This window comes from Ornithorhynchus anatinus, chromosome 5, assembly GCF_004115215.2.
Source record: "Ornithorhynchus anatinus isolate Pmale09 chromosome 5, mOrnAna1.pri.v4, whole genome shotgun sequence".
Classification (NCBI taxonomy): Eukaryota; Metazoa; Chordata; class Mammalia; order Monotremata; family Ornithorhynchidae; genus Ornithorhynchus; species Ornithorhynchus anatinus.
Window position 1 is genome coordinate 56,448,587 of NC_041732.1, and position 19,489 is coordinate 56,468,075.

General features: G+C 56.5%; 1 protein-coding gene across 1 annotated transcript; it reads right to left on the reverse strand.

Annotated features, from left to right (window-relative positions):
• Nucleotides 1–643: 643 nt before the first annotated feature.
• Nucleotides 644–15,090, reverse strand: C1QTNF12 (C1q and TNF related 12). The gene is made up of 8 exons (XM_029065943.2): nt 13,518–15,090; nt 9,445–9,572; nt 9,086–9,198; nt 7,321–7,505; nt 5,528–5,636; nt 3,730–3,820; nt 1,845–1,923; nt 644–1,020 (listed from the first exon to the last, which is right to left on the reverse strand). Exons 1-8 carry the CDS (start codon nt 13,686–13,688, stop codon nt 922–924), a joined length of 975 nt encoding a protein of 324 aa, XP_028921776.1. The 5' UTR covers nt 13,689–15,090; the 3' UTR covers nt 644–921.
• Between the last annotated feature and the right edge of the window lie 4,399 nt (nt 15,091–19,489).

A 19,489-nucleotide genomic window follows, 5' to 3' on the forward strand; every position in this document is an offset into this window, starting at 1 on the left:
TCCGTATTCACCCTCTGCTTCTACAGGCACTAATGAGCTTAGCCCATTCCCCAGGCCCAGGCTCCAAGGCTTAATCAGGAGAAAGGACTTTGTGGTGGGACCCTAAGAATAGTCCAGGCTTGGAGCTCCAACTGGGGCCAGGGGAAACCCCAGAACACCCTCTCAACTCCACAGAAGGGCAAACCCAGGTTGGATTTGGGGACTCCAATCCTACCCCTTTGTCACCACTCTCTTCCTGTTTACACTGCTGCCAATGGGAAGAGGCACAGGGGCACCAGCCCAGAACAGTTTTCCAGCAGCCTTCCCTCTGCCCGCCTATGGGATGACCCCCTCTGACCAGCTATACCAGGCAGGATGGGTGCCACAGCCAGCTACAGCTAAAGACCAGGAGAATGGGAGTCCCCAAGGCAATGTCCTAGGCCCAGAAGCAGAAGGCTGGGCACAAGGCGGGATGTTGTCCTCGACCAGTGGAGACTTGTGACCTGCTTGGCCCTAACCCTCGCTCTGGAAACCAGGTCTGGACTTAGGGCTCTTTCCTCCCCCTGGGGCTGGTGCAGCACCACCACTCCCAGATCCCGAGCTCCTCTCCTGTGCTCTGGACACCCATGTCTCCACCCCTCCTCAACCAACTCCAGCCACAGGGTACACATGGACACCAGAACAGCCATCCTCTCTTTTATTCACAATCATAATTACTGAGGATTGGGGTGGAGGCGGAGTAGAGCTGGTGCCAGGGGTGGGCCCAGGCGGAGGGGGCCAAATAGAGGGACAGCCAGGCCTGCTCCTGGCCTGCTCCTGGCCCCCTGGGGCCCCACGGTCAGCCCAGCTGGCGCAGTGTGGGCAGGCACAGGGGTGGAGGAGAAGCCGTCCCCAGTCCAGGTTGGTAGGTCTCCCCCTGGGTCCGGTCAGTCTCAAGCGCGGTCACAGGCCCATTAGCACACCCATGAAGTCGGAGCCATTCTGGATGGTGACAGGTGCTCCAGCACTGTTGTCCACGAAGATCGAAGTGTACTGTCCCGCCTGCAGAGGGCATGAGGCCGCCGGCAGCGGTGGGGGGTCAGGGTTAGGGTGCCCACCAGCTCCCACGATCTGGTTGATAGAGCTCTCTGTTCATCCCTGCCCCACCCCAGGAACTCGCTCTGGACACGTAGAACTTTTCCCATTTCTCAGACAGGTGGGCTGATGCCCAGAGTGGTTGAGAGACTCACCCAAGGTCATACGGCATGACATGGGGCTGGGCTGGGACAACAACTCAGCTCACTGTGGGCAGGGAATGTGTCTGTTGATTGTTGTATTGCAATCTCCCAAATGCTTAGTACAGTGCTCTGCATCTCCCAAATGCTTAGTACAGTGCTCTGCACACAGAGCCGCTCAGTAAATACGATTGAATGAATGAATGAATGAATGAATGAATGAATGAATGAATGAATGAATGAACTCAGGTCTCTTGCCTTCCAGTCCTGGGTTTTCCAATGCCCTACCTGCTCCCCCTACCCAGCCTGCCCCCTCTCCCCCTTCCCCTCCTTACACAGTACCAGAATGGCCAGAACATGGGGACTTGGGGTGACCAACAGGGTGTGGCCTAAGCTCTGCCAGTTGAGAAATTGAGGAGTGGGCTTTGTGAGGGCACTTGGGAAGGGGCAGGCAGAGGAGCCTGAGGACACTAAACTGTAGGCTAGGCAGAGGCTGCAGGGTGAGGACCTCTGGGGTTTTGAGGACCTCTGGGGTGTAGATGGAGAACCAGATTGCCCTGAGCCACCTCCCAGGGCCGGGGCACAGGAGATGCTGAGGGGAAGAGTAGAAAGGGGTGGGAAGAGGTGGGGAGGGACTGAGACAGTCTCTACCTGCAACTGCAGCAAGCCATGCACATAGACCGTGAAGATCCTGCTGTTGCTTTCCAAACCTGCGATCACCTCCAGCGACCTAGGGGCAGGAGTCAACAGGGAGCATGGGAGGGGTGAGAAGGGGCAGGAATCAGTGGGGAGTATGAAGGGGGTGGGAATCATTGGAGAGCACTGAAGGGGCAGGAGTCAGCGGGGAACATGGACGGGGGAATATGGAGGGGACAGGAGTCAGCAGGGAGTAGGGTGCGGGGGAGTGAGGAGGGAGCAAGGAGGGAGTGGGAGGGTGTAGGAGTCAGTGGGGAACATGGATGGAGTGGGAGTCAGCAGGGACCATGGAGGGGGCAGGAGTCAGCAGGGAGCATGGAGGGGGCAGGAGTCAGCAGGGACCATGGAGGGGCAGGAGTCAGCAGGGTACATGGAGTGGGTGGGGAACATGGATGGGGTGGGAGTCAGCAGAAAGTATGGAGGGGGCAGGGGTCAGCAGGGAGCATGGAGGGGGCAAAATGCAGCAGAGTCAGGAGGGAATACGAAAGGGGTGGGAGAAGGCAGGATCCAGAGGGAAGTATGGAGGGGGTAGGAGGGGTGTTCTATAGTAGCTGGAGAACTACTGGTTTCCCAGGACCCTCCTTCTCCCAACCCCTCTTCCTATCCCTCCTAATCTGGAGGGGCCACAGGCCAGAGGGGGTTTCAGAGGAGCAGACCCAACTGTGGGGAGATGGAGACCAGGCTCTCAAGGTGATAGGCCAAGGCCCACTCCCCCTCTGACCTGTTGGACCTGGATCTATCCTGTCTCTGAGTGCCGCCAGACTCAACGCTGAAGGCAAATTCTGGCCACAGTCCCCCACCCACTTGCCCCTCACTATACCCCCAACCCTGCCAAGGAAATGAACTCTACTCTCTTCCACTATCATTCCCCTCCTGCCCTCTGCTAGACTGTAAGCTCCTAGAGGTCAGAGAAAGTGTACTTTGCTTCTGCTGTACTCAGCCAAGCACTCATGCACACCAGAGGAGCTCAGTAAATGCCACTGATTGATTTGTTCCCTCACCCTCTGGTTCCCTCCCCCTCCCAGCTGCCCACAGTGTCCTGGAGGCAGGGGACTGGATACAATCAATCGGTCAATCAATCAGTCGTATTTATTAAGCATGGACTGTGTGCACAGCACATCCAATGATGCCTTGAGGACCTTTCAGACCATCACTTCTACAAACCTAGACCTCTGGAAACAGGCCTGACATCCCGGACTCTAACCGGGGCCAGACCCACATTAATCTTCTTTCGGGGCCCCAAGAGGGGTCAGGCAGCCAGACCCTCCCTCCTTCCCAACAAAGACCCCATAAACTGAAATCTCCCATTCTCAACACCCCCGAGTCAGTTCCCAATCATCCCCAGTGCTTAGAACAGTGCTCTGCACATAGTAAGCGCTTAACAAATACCAACATTCGATTAGACTGTAAGCCCGTCGATTAGACTGTAAGCCCGTCAATGGGCAGGGACTGTCTCTATCTGTTGCTGATTTGTACATTCCAAGCGCTTAGTACAGTGCTCTGCACATAGCAAGCGCTCAATAAATACTATTGAATGAATCTTGGAAGGCGGCCCTGGTGACCTGTCTCCCCTGGAAACTTTTTTTGAAAAAATAAAGAAGCTGGCATCTCTGAGGCCCCTGGCATCCCCCATCCTGCCATCCTGAAGAAAATGCAGCCCAACCCCAAGGTGGCAACTCCAAATAATACTACTTCCACCTTCCTGGCACCTCTGTCCAGTCCTATGTGGCTACCCAGGAGCCCCTTTTGGCATTCTTGCTACTTGCCAGGCCCCTGGGGTGCCTCCTGGAGGGAGAATCACATTATCTCAGGGCAGCTCCTCCCAGCTTGGGTCACTCACGTGTATCGGTGACAGAGCGACTCGATGCAGATCAACACACGGACGTTGTCTCTGGCGCGCAGCTGCGCTCTGCTCTTCAGCTCACTATGATCTTGGAGATGGGGGAGACCCGTTAGCCGCCTCCAACGCGACCTCCCAGCCCAATGCTAACTCCTGTTTTCCCAGCCCTCTCAGGGATGCACCTTCCCTCAACCACTTCCATTGCCTCCCCCTTGACGAGAGCACTTAGCTACCCATAGTCCCCCAACCCCAGCCACTGCTGGAGTTAGAGAGACAGAGACCAGGGGCTAGTGGCCCCAGAGGTGACAGGTAAGACAGTTCTGAGTCATCCCTCCCGGCTAGGGCAGGGGCTTCCCTTGAGGGGGACCAGCTGAGGTTAGGTCAGAGCAACCCTGGGTCTCTGGAGCAGCCTCTGCTAAGGGGGAAGGAAGCACGGCTATACCCAGCCAAGATGGAGCCAAGATGGGACCACCTACACTGGGGCCAAAGAGCTGCTGGCCTGCACTGCCCGCGTGGAGGGATGCTGGCCAACCGAAACCACTCAGAGCCTCCTCAACCCCATCCTAATCACAGGTTGGTCCACACATATCCTGACACTTTTCCTGGGAAATGCAGAGGGAGCAGGGAGTGGTAGAAGTTGGGGGAGAAAGGCCTTGTATTGATCCACTTTGCTCCCCAAAGCTGGCTCCTCGTAGCTCTGAGGGCAAGCAAGGAACTGGTGGGAGCCAGATGGCCACCGCCCCGGCCCACCAGGACGTGATGCTGTGAACAAGGGGTGCTGAGCACTGCTCCAACCACCAAACTAAACTTTGGGAGTGGGGAAGAGGGATGTGGCCCAGAGCACTGCTCAAGGTAGCACAGAAGCAGCTGGAGACCCCAGTCTGCTGCAGCCTCTACCCCAGGGTCCCCCAGGGTCAGTGAGCAGGGAACGCTTCTACAAACTCTAGACTGCAAGCTCGTTGTGGACAGGAATGGGTCTACCAACTCTTATACTCTCCCAAGCGCTTAGTACAGCATTTGGCACACAGTAAGTGATCAGTAAATACTATGGATTGATTGGTTGATTGATTGCAGCAGGGCAGAAAATCCCAACTCTTAGTGTGGTCCAGCCAATAGAGACACAACCCAGTGGTTTCATTCAGAGAGGAGCACCCAAGCTGTGTCACTGGGGGAGAATGAGGGACATAGAGGGAAGAGACAGGGGTGTTGGATGGTCTGTGCTGGGTCACTGGAGGGAGTGTCAGGGATGAAGGGCAGGAGAGTCAGGGATGTTGGAAGTTCCATCCTGGATCACTAGGGGAGCATCAGGGATGGAAGGGGCAAGTCAGTGATGCTGGAAGGTCCATGCTGGGGGGGAAGTCAGGGATGGAGAGGGGAGAGTCAGGGGTGTTGGATGATCCATCCCTGACCATAGAGTGGGTGTCCAGAAGGACAAGCACCACACGGTTCTTTCATTCATTCAATCACATTTATTGAACACTCACTGTGTCCAGAGCACTGTACTAAGCCCTTGGGAGAGTACACTACAACAATAAACAGACACATTCCCTGCCCTTGATGAGCTAACAGTCTAGATAGGGGCCGGTTCCTCTGAGTGACCTGGTGCCTGTCAGAGACCGAGCCCTGACTGGATGGACTGTGGAACTGGATATGGAGTGAAGGGCTACGGGACTGAAGGTCTTCCATCAAAATACAGAGGATCTCCTCAGCCCTCGAGCTCTTCCCCTCAGTGTCTAGTCCCTCTTCCTGGTGGATTTGGCCCCTCTCCCCACAAACCCCAGCTGAAACCAGGACTCACCGATGTGCACGTTGGCTGAGAATTGATAGATGCCGGACACTGGGGCAGTGAAGCGGCCAGAGGCCAGATTCAGTCCGGACCCCCGGAGGAAAGCCCCTTTGGCCAAAGGCTGAGGACAGAAAATACATCTTCACTATCCAGGAAAGTGGTTTTGCAAGATCAGGCTGACCTGTGGATGGACTCCTCCCACCAGCATTGGCTCAGCTTGGAGTCACTCAGAGCCACCGCTAGCCCAATGAGGCCAGGAGGGGGACCAGGGCATCAGCCCCATTCCAAGGGAAAGCAAAGCACAGAGAAGGCAAGGAACTAGGGTAGCTCAGCCAGGTATCAAATGAGGGGCTTTCCATCCTCGTTTAGCACCATAGCCAGTGAACACCCTTCTCCTACCCCTGAGGTCTCAGAGGGATGGCCCAACCCCAGCCAAAACAGGGACCAGGTGAAGGCATCCCTCAGGGTTCCAGGCCAGAGCCCAAAGAGCCAAGCTCAACTACTGATGGAGGGAGAAGCGGGTAAGGGCCAGGCTCTCTGCCCTTTGTTTGGACTCCTATCCCTATGCCTATCTGACCCCACTCTGACTCTGCAAGTGCCCATGCCCACCCACCCTTGTGACACAGTAAACGGATACCCAGCTTGCAGACTAGATATGGGCAGATGGAAACCAGACAGTAAGCTCCTTGAGGGCAAGAATCATACCTACCAACTCTATCGTATTCTCCTAAGCACTTAGTACAGTGCTCTGCACAATCAGTGGGGAATTGGTCTTCTCTCATCAGAGAATGAGGCATCAGAGAATGAGGTTTTTTTATGGTATTTGCTAAGCGCTATGTGCCAGGCGCTGTACTAAGCGCCGGGTTAGATACAAAGTAATCAGGTTGTACACAGTCCACATCCCATAGGGGCTCACTGACAATTCTCATTTTACAGATCAGGTAACTGTGGCCCTGAGAAGTTAAGTCACTTGCCCAAGGTCACACAGCAGTCAGAATTAGAACCCAAGTCCTTCTGACTTCCAGACCTGTGCTCTGTTCCCCTGGCCACACTGCTCTGGGGTGACATTCTGCCCCAGCCCACTCCTCATCAAAGCAATTAAATTAAAAGGAGGAAGAGGAGGAAGAGGTGGTGGTGGTGATGGTGACGGAGCTCCATGTGGCTAGGGAGGAAGCCGCAGGCCCAGGAAGGAAACACTCCTTAGAAGCATTCCACCTCTGATTCCTGAACCCAAAGGAAAATTCCCAACTTGGAGTGCAGGCCTCATATGGACAGGAGAGAGTGTCCTCCAAAATGAGGGCATGCATGTGGCCAAGTTTGTTGTGAAGGTTTGTGGAGGGTGCACCTTGGGTCTGTGCCTGCTTGTGGATTCATTCATTCAGTCGCATTTATTGAGCGCTTACTGTGTGCAGAGCACTGTACTAAGAGCTTGGAATGTACAATTTGGCAACAGAGATTATCCCTGACCAACAAGGGGCTCGCCTAAGTGGGCATGCATCCTCAAGTCTGTGGGACTGTTCACCCATTTGGGGTTTCCTTTAGAAAGTGAGACAAACCCACTCATGCACTGGAAGACCTAGGAGGGACCAAGGCGGCCCCGCAGGGCCACCGTTGGGTAGCCATCCCCCTGCCTGGCCCAGACCTAGAAATGCCCTGGGGTCTGCTGCCCTACCTGAAGCCCGGGGTCCGCACTCAGAGAGGTGGGCCAGGCACCCCACATCCACCCACCCTGACTGACAGGCATCTCACCGATCAGATGACATGGGCCAGGGTCTGATCCCATGGGCTGGGGGCCCCTCCCTCACCGTCTGGAAGTTCTGCAGCTCCATGAGTGTCCGCTTGTCCACCACCACCTGCCCCTTGAGGCGGCAGTGGAAGCCCTCCTCCACCCGCCGGGGCGGGGAAGCCGCATCCTCCAGGGACAGGAACAGCAGAGGCAGCTCACTGGGGGGCACGGCCGGGGCACTGGCGGCACGACGCGCGGTGGCCTCTGGGGGAAGACACAGCAGGTCTCAGCCTCGAGGGGCGGGAGCGGGGCAGAGGGGAGAGGCAGGGCAAAGGGAAGGGATAATGATGGCATTTGTTAAGCGCTTACTATGTGCCAAGGACTATTCTAAGCACTGGGGTAGATACAAAGTAATCAGGTTGTCCCACGTGGGGCTCACAAGTATTAATCCCCATTTTACGGATGTGGTAATTGAGGTACAGAGAAGTTAAGTGACTTGCCCAAAGTCACACAGCTGACAAGTGGCGGAGCCAGGATTAGAACTCACTGGGAGGGGACGATTGGGAGGGGACGAAGGTGGGACAACGAGGAGAGGAAGCTAGAGCATGATAATAGTAATTGTGGTATTTGTTAAGCGCTTACTATGTGCCAGGCACTGCACTAAGCGCTGGGTTGGATACAAGCAAATCGGGGTAGATGCAGTCCTTGCCCCACATTGGGCTCACAGTCTCAATCCCTGTTTTACAGATGAGGGAACTGAAGCACAGAGAAGTGAAGTGCCTTGCCCAAGGTCATAGCAGACAAGTGGCAGAGTCTGAATTAGAACCCACGACCTTTTGACTCCCTGGCCCGTGCTCTATCCACTACACCACGCTGCTCATGACTCAATCTCAGGGTCGTGGGTTCAAAACCCACGTTAGGCGTAATCATTCGTAGACAGTGAGCTCGTTGTGGACAGGGACTGTCATTCTTTAGTGTTTTATTGTACTTTCCCAATCGTATTTATTGAGCTTACTGTGTGTAGAGTGCTATACTAAGTGCTTGGAAAGTATAATTACAGCACAAAAGAGAGACAGTCTCTGCCCACAACGGCTCACAGTCTAGAGGGAACGAGAGGCGGGGCAAATGGAAGGGATAGGGATGAAGGGTGGGGCCAGAGCTTAATACTGTGCCTGGCACACAGTAAGCACTTGGAGAAACAGTGTGGCTTAGTGGGAAGAGCACGAGCTTGGGACTCAGAGGATGTGGGTCACTTGTCTGCTGTGTGACCCTGGGCAAGCCACTTAACTACTCTGTGCCTCAGTTACCTCATCTGTAAAATGAGGATTGACTGTGAGCCCCAAGTGGGACAACCTAATTACCTTGTATCTACCCCAGTGCTTAGAACAGTGCTTGGCACCTAGTAAGTGCTTAACAAATACCAGCATCATCATCAAATATTATTATTATTAATAAGAGGAAGGCACTAGAGGGCGGGGGCAAAGGGAAGGGGTACCGGGGCAAAGGGAAGAGTTAGGGGCGAGGGGCTGGGGCAAGGAGAAAGGAGGTGGGGGCTATGGGCAGGAGCAGCCTGCTCCTCTGGCTCCCTAATACCGAACTTGGAGTTCTGCTCCCCGGTGCTGGAACTCAAACCAGGCCAGCGGCCAAGGGGGCTGGGGGCGGGGGTCAGGGGTTTGGGGGCCTCAGCCCTTCTTCCCGAGGTTGGCACCCAGACCGCTTCCCCGAAAGAAACTGATGAAGGAAAAGGCGTCAACTGAACCCCGCCTCCGGGTGGCCCCTGCCCAGAGTCCTGGCCGACCCTACCCCTCGTCCACCCCCTGCTCGCGCTGGGTGGCCGCTCTCACCTCTGAGCATCTCCTTGAACTCTGCGAGGAGCGCTTCCTCCGTGACTTCGCCTCCCGGGGGGGCCGGGGGGTCCAGGAGGGCCGGGGGGACCTGGGGGGCCTGCGAGGCCGCGCTTAGAGCCACCGACAGGAGACAATGAGAATCAAGTCCAGGCGCAGCGGAGCCGGCGGTCCTCGCCAATTTACCTCCCCCACACCCCAAACACACCCCCAAGGGAAACAGGAAAGAGCAGCCCTGTCTCCCTCCCCAGGCTGTCCAGGAGGGATGGGGTCAGTGAGGGATAGCCCGGGGAGGGTGGGGGTCAGTGGGGAGGGCAGAGGAGGGCTCGAACCTGGTCACTGGAAAAGGTGGGGGCTACCAGAAACTTACTAATTTCCTGTCCTTCCCGCGGCATTTCTTTTTGGCCTGTCCATCGTCCGGGCGTCGGACAAAGTTGAGCCAGGTTTTGTGAGCGTCGGTCATCTCCTGGTCCGGAGCCTCTGGAAGCTGCAAAGCGAAATGGCCGTGAGGCCAGAGCCGCCAAGGGAGCTTCACGGCAGTGGAGGAAGGGCTAGCCCTAACCCCCCCAACCCCAACCCCAACTCCAACAGGGAGAAGAGGGTGTTGACATTGAGCTCCAGGGCGGCTGAAGACAAGGTGCAAGGCCCAGTCAGCCTGCAGCCCAGCAGGAGGAAGCCAAGGAGCATGAGAGGATGCAGTTAGATATAAGGAAGAACCCACTGAGGGTGAGGGTGATTGGATGAAGAACTCTGGAAGCTGGCTGGGGCAGTGATACACAGAGGTAGTGGGATGGACAGATTCACCCTATTAGCCCCCTAAAATTTGCACTGTAAGTGTGGGTTGGGAAAAGGAAGGAGATTTGTGGGTAAAATAGGTCAAGCAGGTAGAAAGATCCTATGTGGGTCTTTCCAATCACTCATATGCTCTCAGAGACCGGACTGAGCAAGGCTAGGAGTCCAGCCCAGTCAGCAGTGTGGAAAACAATGACATTTCCCCCACTGTTGGAACTGGGGATACCTGCCCCCGCCTCCCCAAAAGCTGGGAACCAGAACACTTCCACTCATCCCTGCACCAGATCAGCCTTCCTACGGTATACCCATCTGAGCACATGTACGTGGACACACACACATACCAAGAGGCATCCATACATGCCCACTTGAGCACTGGTCTAGGAGCAGTAGACTGTGCCCTTTTCTGCCCTCTGCCTGCGGTCCAAGAGGCCAGAACCGGGCTGGTTTGGGCCAAAGGACTGCGGCTGTGGGTGGGAGGCCAGGTCGGGGAGGGGTGAGGTCATCAGAGGGGCATTGGAGGGAGAGAAACAAACGAGGAAAGGAAGAGAGGGAGAAGGTGGGGGGAAGGGTCCTGGCTTTGCTGCCAGCCAGTCTGTATGTAAGCAAGGGAGCCCTTGGTTGGGAGGGAGGTGGGGCAGGGAGGGTCAGGCCTGGGTCCCTCGCTGGGCCCTGCTGGGACCAGTTGGGTGGATCCGGGGTCTCCCCACCCACCCGGGCCGGGCTTCCGTTCTTTGGACTGGGCCATGGCCGGGAGACCAGCTGCCCATCCTTTCTGGCCAAAGCATCCATCCAGAACCAAACCACTCACGACCCTCAGCCAGGAGACTGCCCTGGTCCTCCCGCTTCTACCCAGAGCAACTCCGTCACCTGCTCCCCTCCAGGATGGTCCCCCCGCCCCCCAGGGTCTGGCCCTGCACAGGCCAGAGGCTGGAGGGGGTGGGCTGGCCCTCTATCTCATCCCGACCCCCGACCCAAAGGACCACCCCCAAAGACTTTGGTCTGCTGGTGCTTTCTGCCCAGCGGGAGATCAAACCCCCAGCAATGACCCCACCCGTGCCTGCCCGGCCAGCATTGCCCCAACCCCACCCAGACCCTGCTCCCGGACCCGCCCCAGCCCCGGAGGCCACAGTCAGGATGGAGGAGGACAGCCTAATGCAAACTAGCTAGAGGGCTCCCTCCGATCCCACCCAACCCTCCAACTTCGATTTTGGCGCCCAAGTTCCTGCAGTTTGGGACCCAAACTGCCAGCATCCTCTGAAGCCAAGGAAGGGACATTCATGGCTCCAGGACCACCAAAGCCGACCCTTCAAACTTGACCACTTTTAAGACCCCCACTGTCCCCCACACACGTCTCCCCTGGACCTCGGGGGAGAGGAAAAGAAATCGGATGGGGACAATAAGGAACGTCATCCTAGGTCTCACACACACCCCCACCCCCACCCCCACACCCAACCACTTGGCTACCTTACTTACACATACCTGGCTGCCCTTCACACAACATATACAAGCACCTGGTTGCTTGTATATGCATACATATGCACACATACATGGCTGCGCTCCACACACACACACATACCCAACCACCTGGGTGCCTTACATATATATTACTGGCTGCCCTCCACACATACATATATAAACACCTGGTTGCCTTTACATACGCACACACACGTGGCTGCCCTACTTACACACACACACACACTCTTCTGGCCCGGGGCTTCTTCTTCCCTACTCCCTGAGCCTGTGGTGCCAGCTGTGGGGGCGAAGGGGGCTGAGGCCCAAGGGTTTCCATCTGTGCTTACAGATGTTTCCCAGCAGCGAAATGGGCTGGACTCCCAGCCTCCCTCACCCCAGTCTCCTCCCAGACCCAAGAACATCCTAGCAACTTAGACTGCAAATCGGGTCTCTCTGCCCCATCAACTCTGCACAGTCGGCCCCCTACCAGCCCTATAAACAAATAGGCAGACATAGAGACCCACAGACAGGCTCATAAATCAAAGTCAGAGAGACCCTGACCCCACACACACACACACTCACACCAGGGAACAGGGGTGACCGGAAGTGTGGAGGTGAATGGAAATTAATATTCACCCCACCTTCTGCCTCACAGCACTTCCGCCCATATCCGTAATTGATTTTTAGTATCTGTCTCACCCTCTAGACCGTAAGATCCTTGGGTAAGGACTGTGTCTACCAACTCTATTATATCGTACTCTCCCAAGTGCTGAGTACAGAGTTCTGTGCACAGCAGACGCTCAATAAATACCAGTGACTGACTGACCGATCGGGAGGGGACGGGTGGAAACTGAACATCTGCCGGCCCAGAAAATGGCTTGTCCTAGGCTGGTGTCTCCCCTGGGGGAGGGCAGACAGCAGGCTGGAAGGGGCAGCGTGGCCTAGCGGAAAGAGCACGGGCTTGAGAGTCAGAGGATGTGGGTTTTAATCGCGACTCCACCACTTGTCTGCCATGTGACCTTGAGCAAGCCACTTCACTTCTCTGTGCCTCAGTTACTTCCTCTGTAAAATGGGGATTAAGACTGTGAGCCTCACATGGGACAACCTGATTACCTTGTATCAACCCCAACTCTTAGTAAGCACTTAACAAATACAATTATTATTATTATTATTATTATTAAGTTAGTCTGGGCCTCTCTGCATGCCTGACTGCCTCTATTCACCTGTCACCCCCCCCCCCAGCGAGGGATGGGGGCTTCAGTCTCGGAGGGGCTGGGGATGCTGAGTCGGAATTTATCCCATCCACCTGTCCCAACCCAGCCTGGCCCGAGCCAAAGGAGAGAATAGAAGGGCGAACTGGGGGGAGGCATGAGGAGGTGAAGTTGGGGGGTGTTAGAGATGGGGGGCACCATAAGGTTGGTCCAGATCACCCCACTCCACGTGGTCACTCCAATTGTCCATAAGACTCCACCGCCTTCAGCCTGCGACTCTCTGGACCAGAGGCCACTCACGCTTCCTGCTCATATTTGAGGGCCACTCACAGGACACACAGAGAACTCAAGCCCACACAGAGACACAGAAACACCTCTCCACCCAGTGGTTCCTCCTTCCCCCACTCTCACCTCTGTCCACCTGGACTGGCCCAGGGTCTCTCCAGCATCTTCCTTTCCCCCTGCGCTCACCAGTGTTTGGAGACAGAGACCCCAGGGCCCTTCAGCTCCCCCATCCTTCCTCTCCCCCAGGCCCGGCTCCACCAGCCTCCCTTTCCCCCTGGCCTGCTCCTCCAGCCTCCCTTCCCTCTGAGGCCCACTCCCTCAGCCTCCCCTTACCCTGAGCTTCCTGCCCGGCCTCCCTTTCCTCTGGGACCCTCCCCCTCAACATCGCTCTCCCGTGAACCAACTCCCCTAGCCTCCCTTCCCTTTGAGGCCCTATCCCTCAACTTCCCTCCCCCCCGGGCCCGTTTCCCCAACCTCCCTTTCCTCCTGGGCCTATTCCCTCAGCCTCCTTCTCCCCTGACCCCATTTCCCCAGCCTCCCTTTCCCCCTTGGCCTGTTCCTTCAGCTTCCCTCTCCCCAAGCCCATTTCCCCAGCCTCCCTTCCCTCTGTGGCTCATCCCCTCAGCCTCCTTCTCGCCCGGACCCTCTCCCTTTCCTGCTCCCCAAGGCTACCCCCCGGGCCCGGGTCATACCTTGGGACGGGCCGGCAACTCTTCGCTGTTGGACATGGTGGCGTTGAAGGGCTCGGTGGCCTGGCCCGGCTCTCTGGGTCGCTTCCTTTCCTTCCTGCCCGTGGCCCCCCGCAGCAGACCCAGCTGCTGCCAAAGCAGTGAGGCCGCCACCGCCACCACCCAGCCCTTCATCCTGCTGGGCGGTGGGGCGAGGGGCACAGATAAGAGGGAACCCGGGCGGGCGGAGGGTGGAAGGGGGAGGGAGATGCTTGTGTGTGTGTGTGTGTGTGTGTGTATGTGAGTGTGCGCGAGGTTGGGAGGGGGGCACCCTCAAGTTCAGACCCACTGCAACTGCCTCTGGAGCGCGGCCCTACCAGCTGCAGCTTCTGGATCTACTCAATAGCCTCTGGGCACCGATCTTGCAGGAGCCCTACATCGGCCCCCGGCCCGGCCCACCCTGCCGGCCAATCTTTCTCCTTCCCGGCCTGCGCCGGAGCTCACTGCCCCGGGGACCCGCCAGAAGCCAAGGGCTCGGGCCCGCCGGCTCCCGGACCCATGGGCAGCCTCGACTGGCCGACGCTGGACGGAAAGATGCTGGACCGGGAGATGCTGGATGGGGGGGACGTTGGACTGGGCGACTCTGGAGGGGGAGACGCTGGAAGAGGAGACGCTGGATGGATAGGTGCTGGACGGGGAGATGCTGGACGGGGAGATTCTGGACGGGGAGATGCTGGACGAGGAGACGCTGGATGGATAGGTGCTGGACGGGGAGATGCTGGACGAGGAGACGCTGGATGGATAGGTGCTGGACGGGGAGATGCTGGACGGGGAGATGCTGGATGGGGAGACGCTGGACGGGGAGACACTGGACGGGGAGATGCTGGACGGAGAGACGCTGGACGGGGAGACGCTGGATAGATAGGTGCTGGACGTTTAGACACTGGACGGGGAGATGCCGGATGGATAGATGCTGGACGAGGAGATGCCGGACGGGGAGATGCGGGACGGATAGACGCCGGACGGATAGATGCTGGACGAGGAGATGCTGGACGGAGAGACCCCGGGAGACGCTGGACGTGGCGTCGCTGGACTTGGCGAGAGTGGTCTGGTTCTCGCGGAGCTCCTGGCAGAGGCTAAAGTAAGTTTCCAGCTGGCGGCTCCGGGGCGCAGCCTAGGATTCCGGGAAGGGCTGAGTCCGGCTCGGCCCCCTCCCTCATGGGGACCAGCTCGGGGCGCGGGGACCCCCAGCCCGCGGCTCCTCCATCCGTTCCGGGACCGCGACGGGGAGGGCGGGCAGGAGGGCGGGCAGGAGGGCGGGCAGGAGGGCGGGCAGGCGGCCCCACGGCTCAGAACCAACGCATCGCCGGTGCCCGCTGCGGGGCCTCGGGCGACGGTGGGCAGGGTGGGCAGGGTGGGCAGGGGGGTCCGGGGTCGCCCACCCCTCTCTCTGGCCCCGGCCCGGCTTGCTCCGGCCGCGCGGGGTCTCCCCCTGGCCAGTCCCGGGCTAGAGGAGAAGGGCCGAAAAGGTCCGTGGCGCGGTGGGGCCGGGCGGCTGAGGTTCGGGTGTCGGTTTGGGGGGGCGGGGGGCGGCGAGGTGGGCGGCTTCTTCCAGCATCCGCTCGCTCGGCTCCCCCCGGCTACAGCGCCGCCCGGCCCGGCTCCGCCCCATAAATACTCGCCCGGGACCCGGGGCCGGCCACGCCCGGACGGGGGGAGGGGTCAGTGGGCAGGGGCACGGCCGGCCCCGGGAGAGGACGAGGACGAGGAGGATGGTCTCTCCATCTCTCCATCCCCACTACCTACAAAAGAATAATGGCACTTGCTAAGCGCTTACGATGTGCAAAGCTCTGTTCTGAGCGCTGGGGAGGGGGGGGGCGGATACAAGGGTGATCAGGGTGTCCCGATTGGGGCTCGCAGTCCTAATCCCCATTTTCCAGATGAGGGAACGGAGGCCCAGAGAAGTGAAGTGACTTGCCCAAAGTCACACAGCTGACAAGTGGGGGAGGCGGGATTAGAACCCAAGACCTCTGAGTCCCAAGCCTGGGCTCTTTCCACTGAGCCACGCTGCTTCTCTCTCTCCCTCTCTCCTCCCGGGCACTTTTATTAACGCGACTCATTGACGGGGCTCCGCGGGGGTCCGCCGGTCCCCACCGACCCCTCTCCCTCTGACCCCTCCACTTCTCCAGCCCACGCGCTCCGTCCGTGGGACCGGCGGATCCGTTTCTAATAATGATGGCATTTGTTAAGCGCTTACTGTGTGCAAAGCCCTGTTCTAAGCGCTGGGAAGGATACGCGGTGATCAGGTGGTCCCACGTGGGGCTCACAGTCTTCATCTCCTTTTTACAGATGGGGTAACTGAGGCCCAGAGAAGTGAAGTGACTTGCCCACAGTCACACAGCTGACAAGTGGCGGAGCCGGGATTTGAACCCATGACCTCTGATTCCCAAGACCGGGCTCTTTCCACTGAACCACACTGCTTCTATGACTCGTTAAAATAGTTCTCCTCTTCGGCCCCTTGCTGGTCATTCATTCATGCATTCATGCATCCATTCATTTATTCAATGGTCCCTCTCAGTTGCGCTGCACGGTCAGCCTGGTCAACGCCCGACCGAAGGCTGGGGCTGCTACGTAGCCCGAAGCAGCCCTGCGGAGAAGCTGATCACTTTGTATCCTCTTCAGCGCTTAGAACAGTGCTTTGCACATAGTAAGCGCCTTAACAAATGCCATTATGTGTATTATATATAATGTCTATCTCTCCATCACTCCATCTCTTTCTCTAGTGTCTCTCCCTCTCCCTCTTTATCTCTCATCACCTTTTCGACCTCGTTCCCTCCACTCTTTCTCCCCTACGGCGGGACTAATTACCTGACAGGACCGGATCCTCCCAGCCTCAGTCTTGGCACTAGGTAGTCCGGGTCGGTGGCCCCCAGGATTCCCTGGCCCCGGCCTCTACATCCCACCCCGCACACTCCGCTCCTCTGCCGCTCACCTTCTCACTGGGCCTCGTTCTCACCTGACCCACCGTCGACTCCTGGCCCACGTCCTGCCTCTGACCTGGAATACCCTCCCTCCTCTGATCCGCCGAACTCTCTTCCCCTCTTCAAAGCTCTCCTTTCATTCATACAATAGTATTTATTGAGCGCTTACTATGTGCAGAGCACTGTACTAAGCGCTTGGGATGAACAAGTCGGCAACAGATAGAGACAGTCCCTGCCGTTTGACGGGCTTACAGTCTAATCGGGGGAGACAGACAGACAAGAACAATGGCAATAAATAGAATCAAGGGGAAGAACATCTCATTAAAACAATAGCAAATAAATAGAATCAGGGTGATGTGATGTACATCTCATTAACTCTCCTGAGCTCACCTCCTCCAGGAGGCCTTCCCAGACCGAGCCCTCCCTTTCCCTCTGCTCCTCCTCCCCTCCCCGTTGCCTTTACTTCCTCCCTCTGCTCTTCCCCCTCCTCCGCCCCACAGCACTTGTCTATATTTGTCTATATTTATTATTCTATTTATTTGATTAATGATGCGTATACATCTGTAATTCTATTTATATCGATGCTATTGACGCCTGTCTACTTTTTTTGTTTTTGTTTTGTTGTCTGGCTCCCCCTTCTAGACTGTGAGCCCGTTGTTGGGAAGGGATTGTCTCTATTTGTTGACGAATGGTACTTTCCAAGGGGTTAGTACAGTGCTCTGCACACAGTAGGCGCTCAATAAATACGATTGAAGGAATGAATGAATGAACCGCCACCGGTCTCCTAGCACCACCTAGTGGCGAGACGCGGCATCCCGCGCGCCAGAGGCGCTCACCCATGCCGAGGCTCTCAGACAGCGCCTCAGGGGAAATAATAATAATGTTGGTATTTGTTAAGCGCTTACTATGTGCAGAGCACTGTTCTAAGCGCTGGGGGAGATACAGGGTCATCAGGTTGTCCCACGTGAGGCTCACAGTCTTAATCCCCATTTTACAGATGAGGTGACTGAGGCCCAGAGAAGTGAAGTGACTCACCCACAGTCACACAGCTGACAAGGGGCAGAGTCGGGCGACTCGAACCCATGACTTCTGACTCCCAAGTGGAAACCGGCCTCCTTCGGCTTCTCTTGCCCATTAAAAGTTTCTCTGCCGAGGCTCCGGCTCGAACTGCAACCCCAGCCGCACAGGAAATGTTAGGCGCGTGGAAGGCGTTGTCCCAGGACCCCGAGTTGGGAGGCTGGACCGGATGACAACTGGAGACGCAGGCCAACTCGAGTTGGTGTGATGCCCGCTTCCCCAGGGTGAACCTGGACCAGAGGCAAGTCGAAACTCCCCCTGTATCGGAGCCCTACCCAGGGCTCTGCCACCTGAAGCCACACCCCACTTGCAGCACCTAGGTGGGAGAGGCCTGCGGCCTGTGGCACGGTCTCCACGTCGGGTAGCTGGGCACAGATGGTGCCAGCTGCAGAAGAAAGATTTGGCTGGGATGAGGATGGGGTGAGTCAGTGGGCCTAGGTGACCTGACAGAAGAAGGAAATAGCCACCAGAATCTCCAGAACACCGGACTGAGGACACCAAAGGAGCTATCGCCCAGTGCTTAGTCCAGTGCCTGGCACAATTAGTACTTAACAAAATACCATAATTATTATTATTACTGGACTCGACATCAGGACAGGCAGAGCTGGAGACAGAGAGGAGCGAGCAAGAACAGGCAGGAGAGGACGGTCGGGAGGATGGAATGGCTGTCCTCTTAGGACAGACCGAAAGGGTCAGGACCCTACGATCTGGACAGACGCAGTATGGAGAGGAGTTCAGGGAACCCAGAAGAGGGTGGAAAGGGCTGTTGCAAAAATGCTGCTTCCCCAATTTCACCCCCCGCCCCGACTTCTTGGCCTCCAACTTCTCACTTCCTTCAGTCCATACTCTGCTGTCTGGATCTCTTGCCTAAAAAAATGTTCAGTCCATGTCTTCCGACTCCTCAGAGACCTCCAATTACTGCCCATCCATCTCCATACCCGACAGGAACTCCAGACCAACAGCTGTATGGTGGTCAATCAGCTCTTCCCCTTCTAATTAAACTGATTCCTCTTCCACTACGACCCAGATGGCACACTTCACTCCTCTAAAACTAACCTACTCATTGCGACTCCATCTCTACTTGCAGTCAACCCTTTGATCATGTCATCCCTCCTGCCTGGAACTCCCTCCCCCTTCATATCCCACAAACCAACTCTTTCTTTCTTTAAAGCCCTCTTTCAATTTTAACTCTGCCAGGAAGTCTTCCGTGACTAACCTCTCATCTCACCACACTATTCTCCCTCCCTTCTGTATTGCTTATGCATTTGGATCAACACCCCTTAAGCACTCTGATACTCATCCCTTCCACAGCATTTGTCCATAACCTCATACTCTGCTGATTCCCCTATCTGTACTTCATTTTAAAATCCATCTCTCCCTCTAGACAGTAAGCTTCTTGAGGGCAGGGTTCATGTCTGCCAACTTCATTGTATTTTGCTCTCCCAAGCACTTAGTTTGGTGCTCAACATAGTGTTGAGAGCTCACCTCCTCCAGGAGGCCTTCCCAGACTGAGCCCCCCTTTCCCTCTGCTCCCCCTCTCCACCCACCCTCTGCTCTTCCCACTTCTCCTTAGCACTGTGCTCATTTATATATATTATTTATTAACCCATTTATTTTGTTAATGAGGTGTATAGCTCCTTGATTCTATTTATGTTGATGATGTCTTGTTTTTGTTTTGTTGTTTGGCTTTGCTGTCTCCCGTTTAGACGGTGAGCCTGCCATTGGGCAGGGATTGTCTCTCTGTTGCCAAATTGTACATTACAAGTGCTTAGTACAGTACTCTGCACATAGTAAGCGCTCAATAAATACTATTTAATTAATGAAGTGTACAATAAATACCATCCCCACAGCCCTTGTGTTCACATCCTTATGCTCTATTTCCCCACCTGTAATTTATTTTAATGTCTGTTTCCCCAAATGGACTGTAAGATCCTCATG

What these genes read in the sequence shown, in the direction of transcription:
- C1QTNF12 (XM_029065943.2), bottom strand. Translation starts at nt 13,688, where the DNA reads ATGAAGGGCTGGGTGGTGGCGGTGGCGGCCTCACTGCTTTGGCAGCAG. An exon ending in CTCAGCCAACGTGCACATCG is followed by an intron (nt 3,821 to 5,527) that starts GTGAGTCCTGGT and finishes CCCATCTCCAAG; the next exon opens with ATCATAGTGAGCTGAAGAGC. An exon ending in ATGGCTTGCTGCAGTTGCAG is followed by an intron (nt 1,021 to 1,844) that starts GTAGAGACTGTC and finishes TGCCCTCTGCAG; the next exon opens with GCGGGACAGTACACTTCGAT.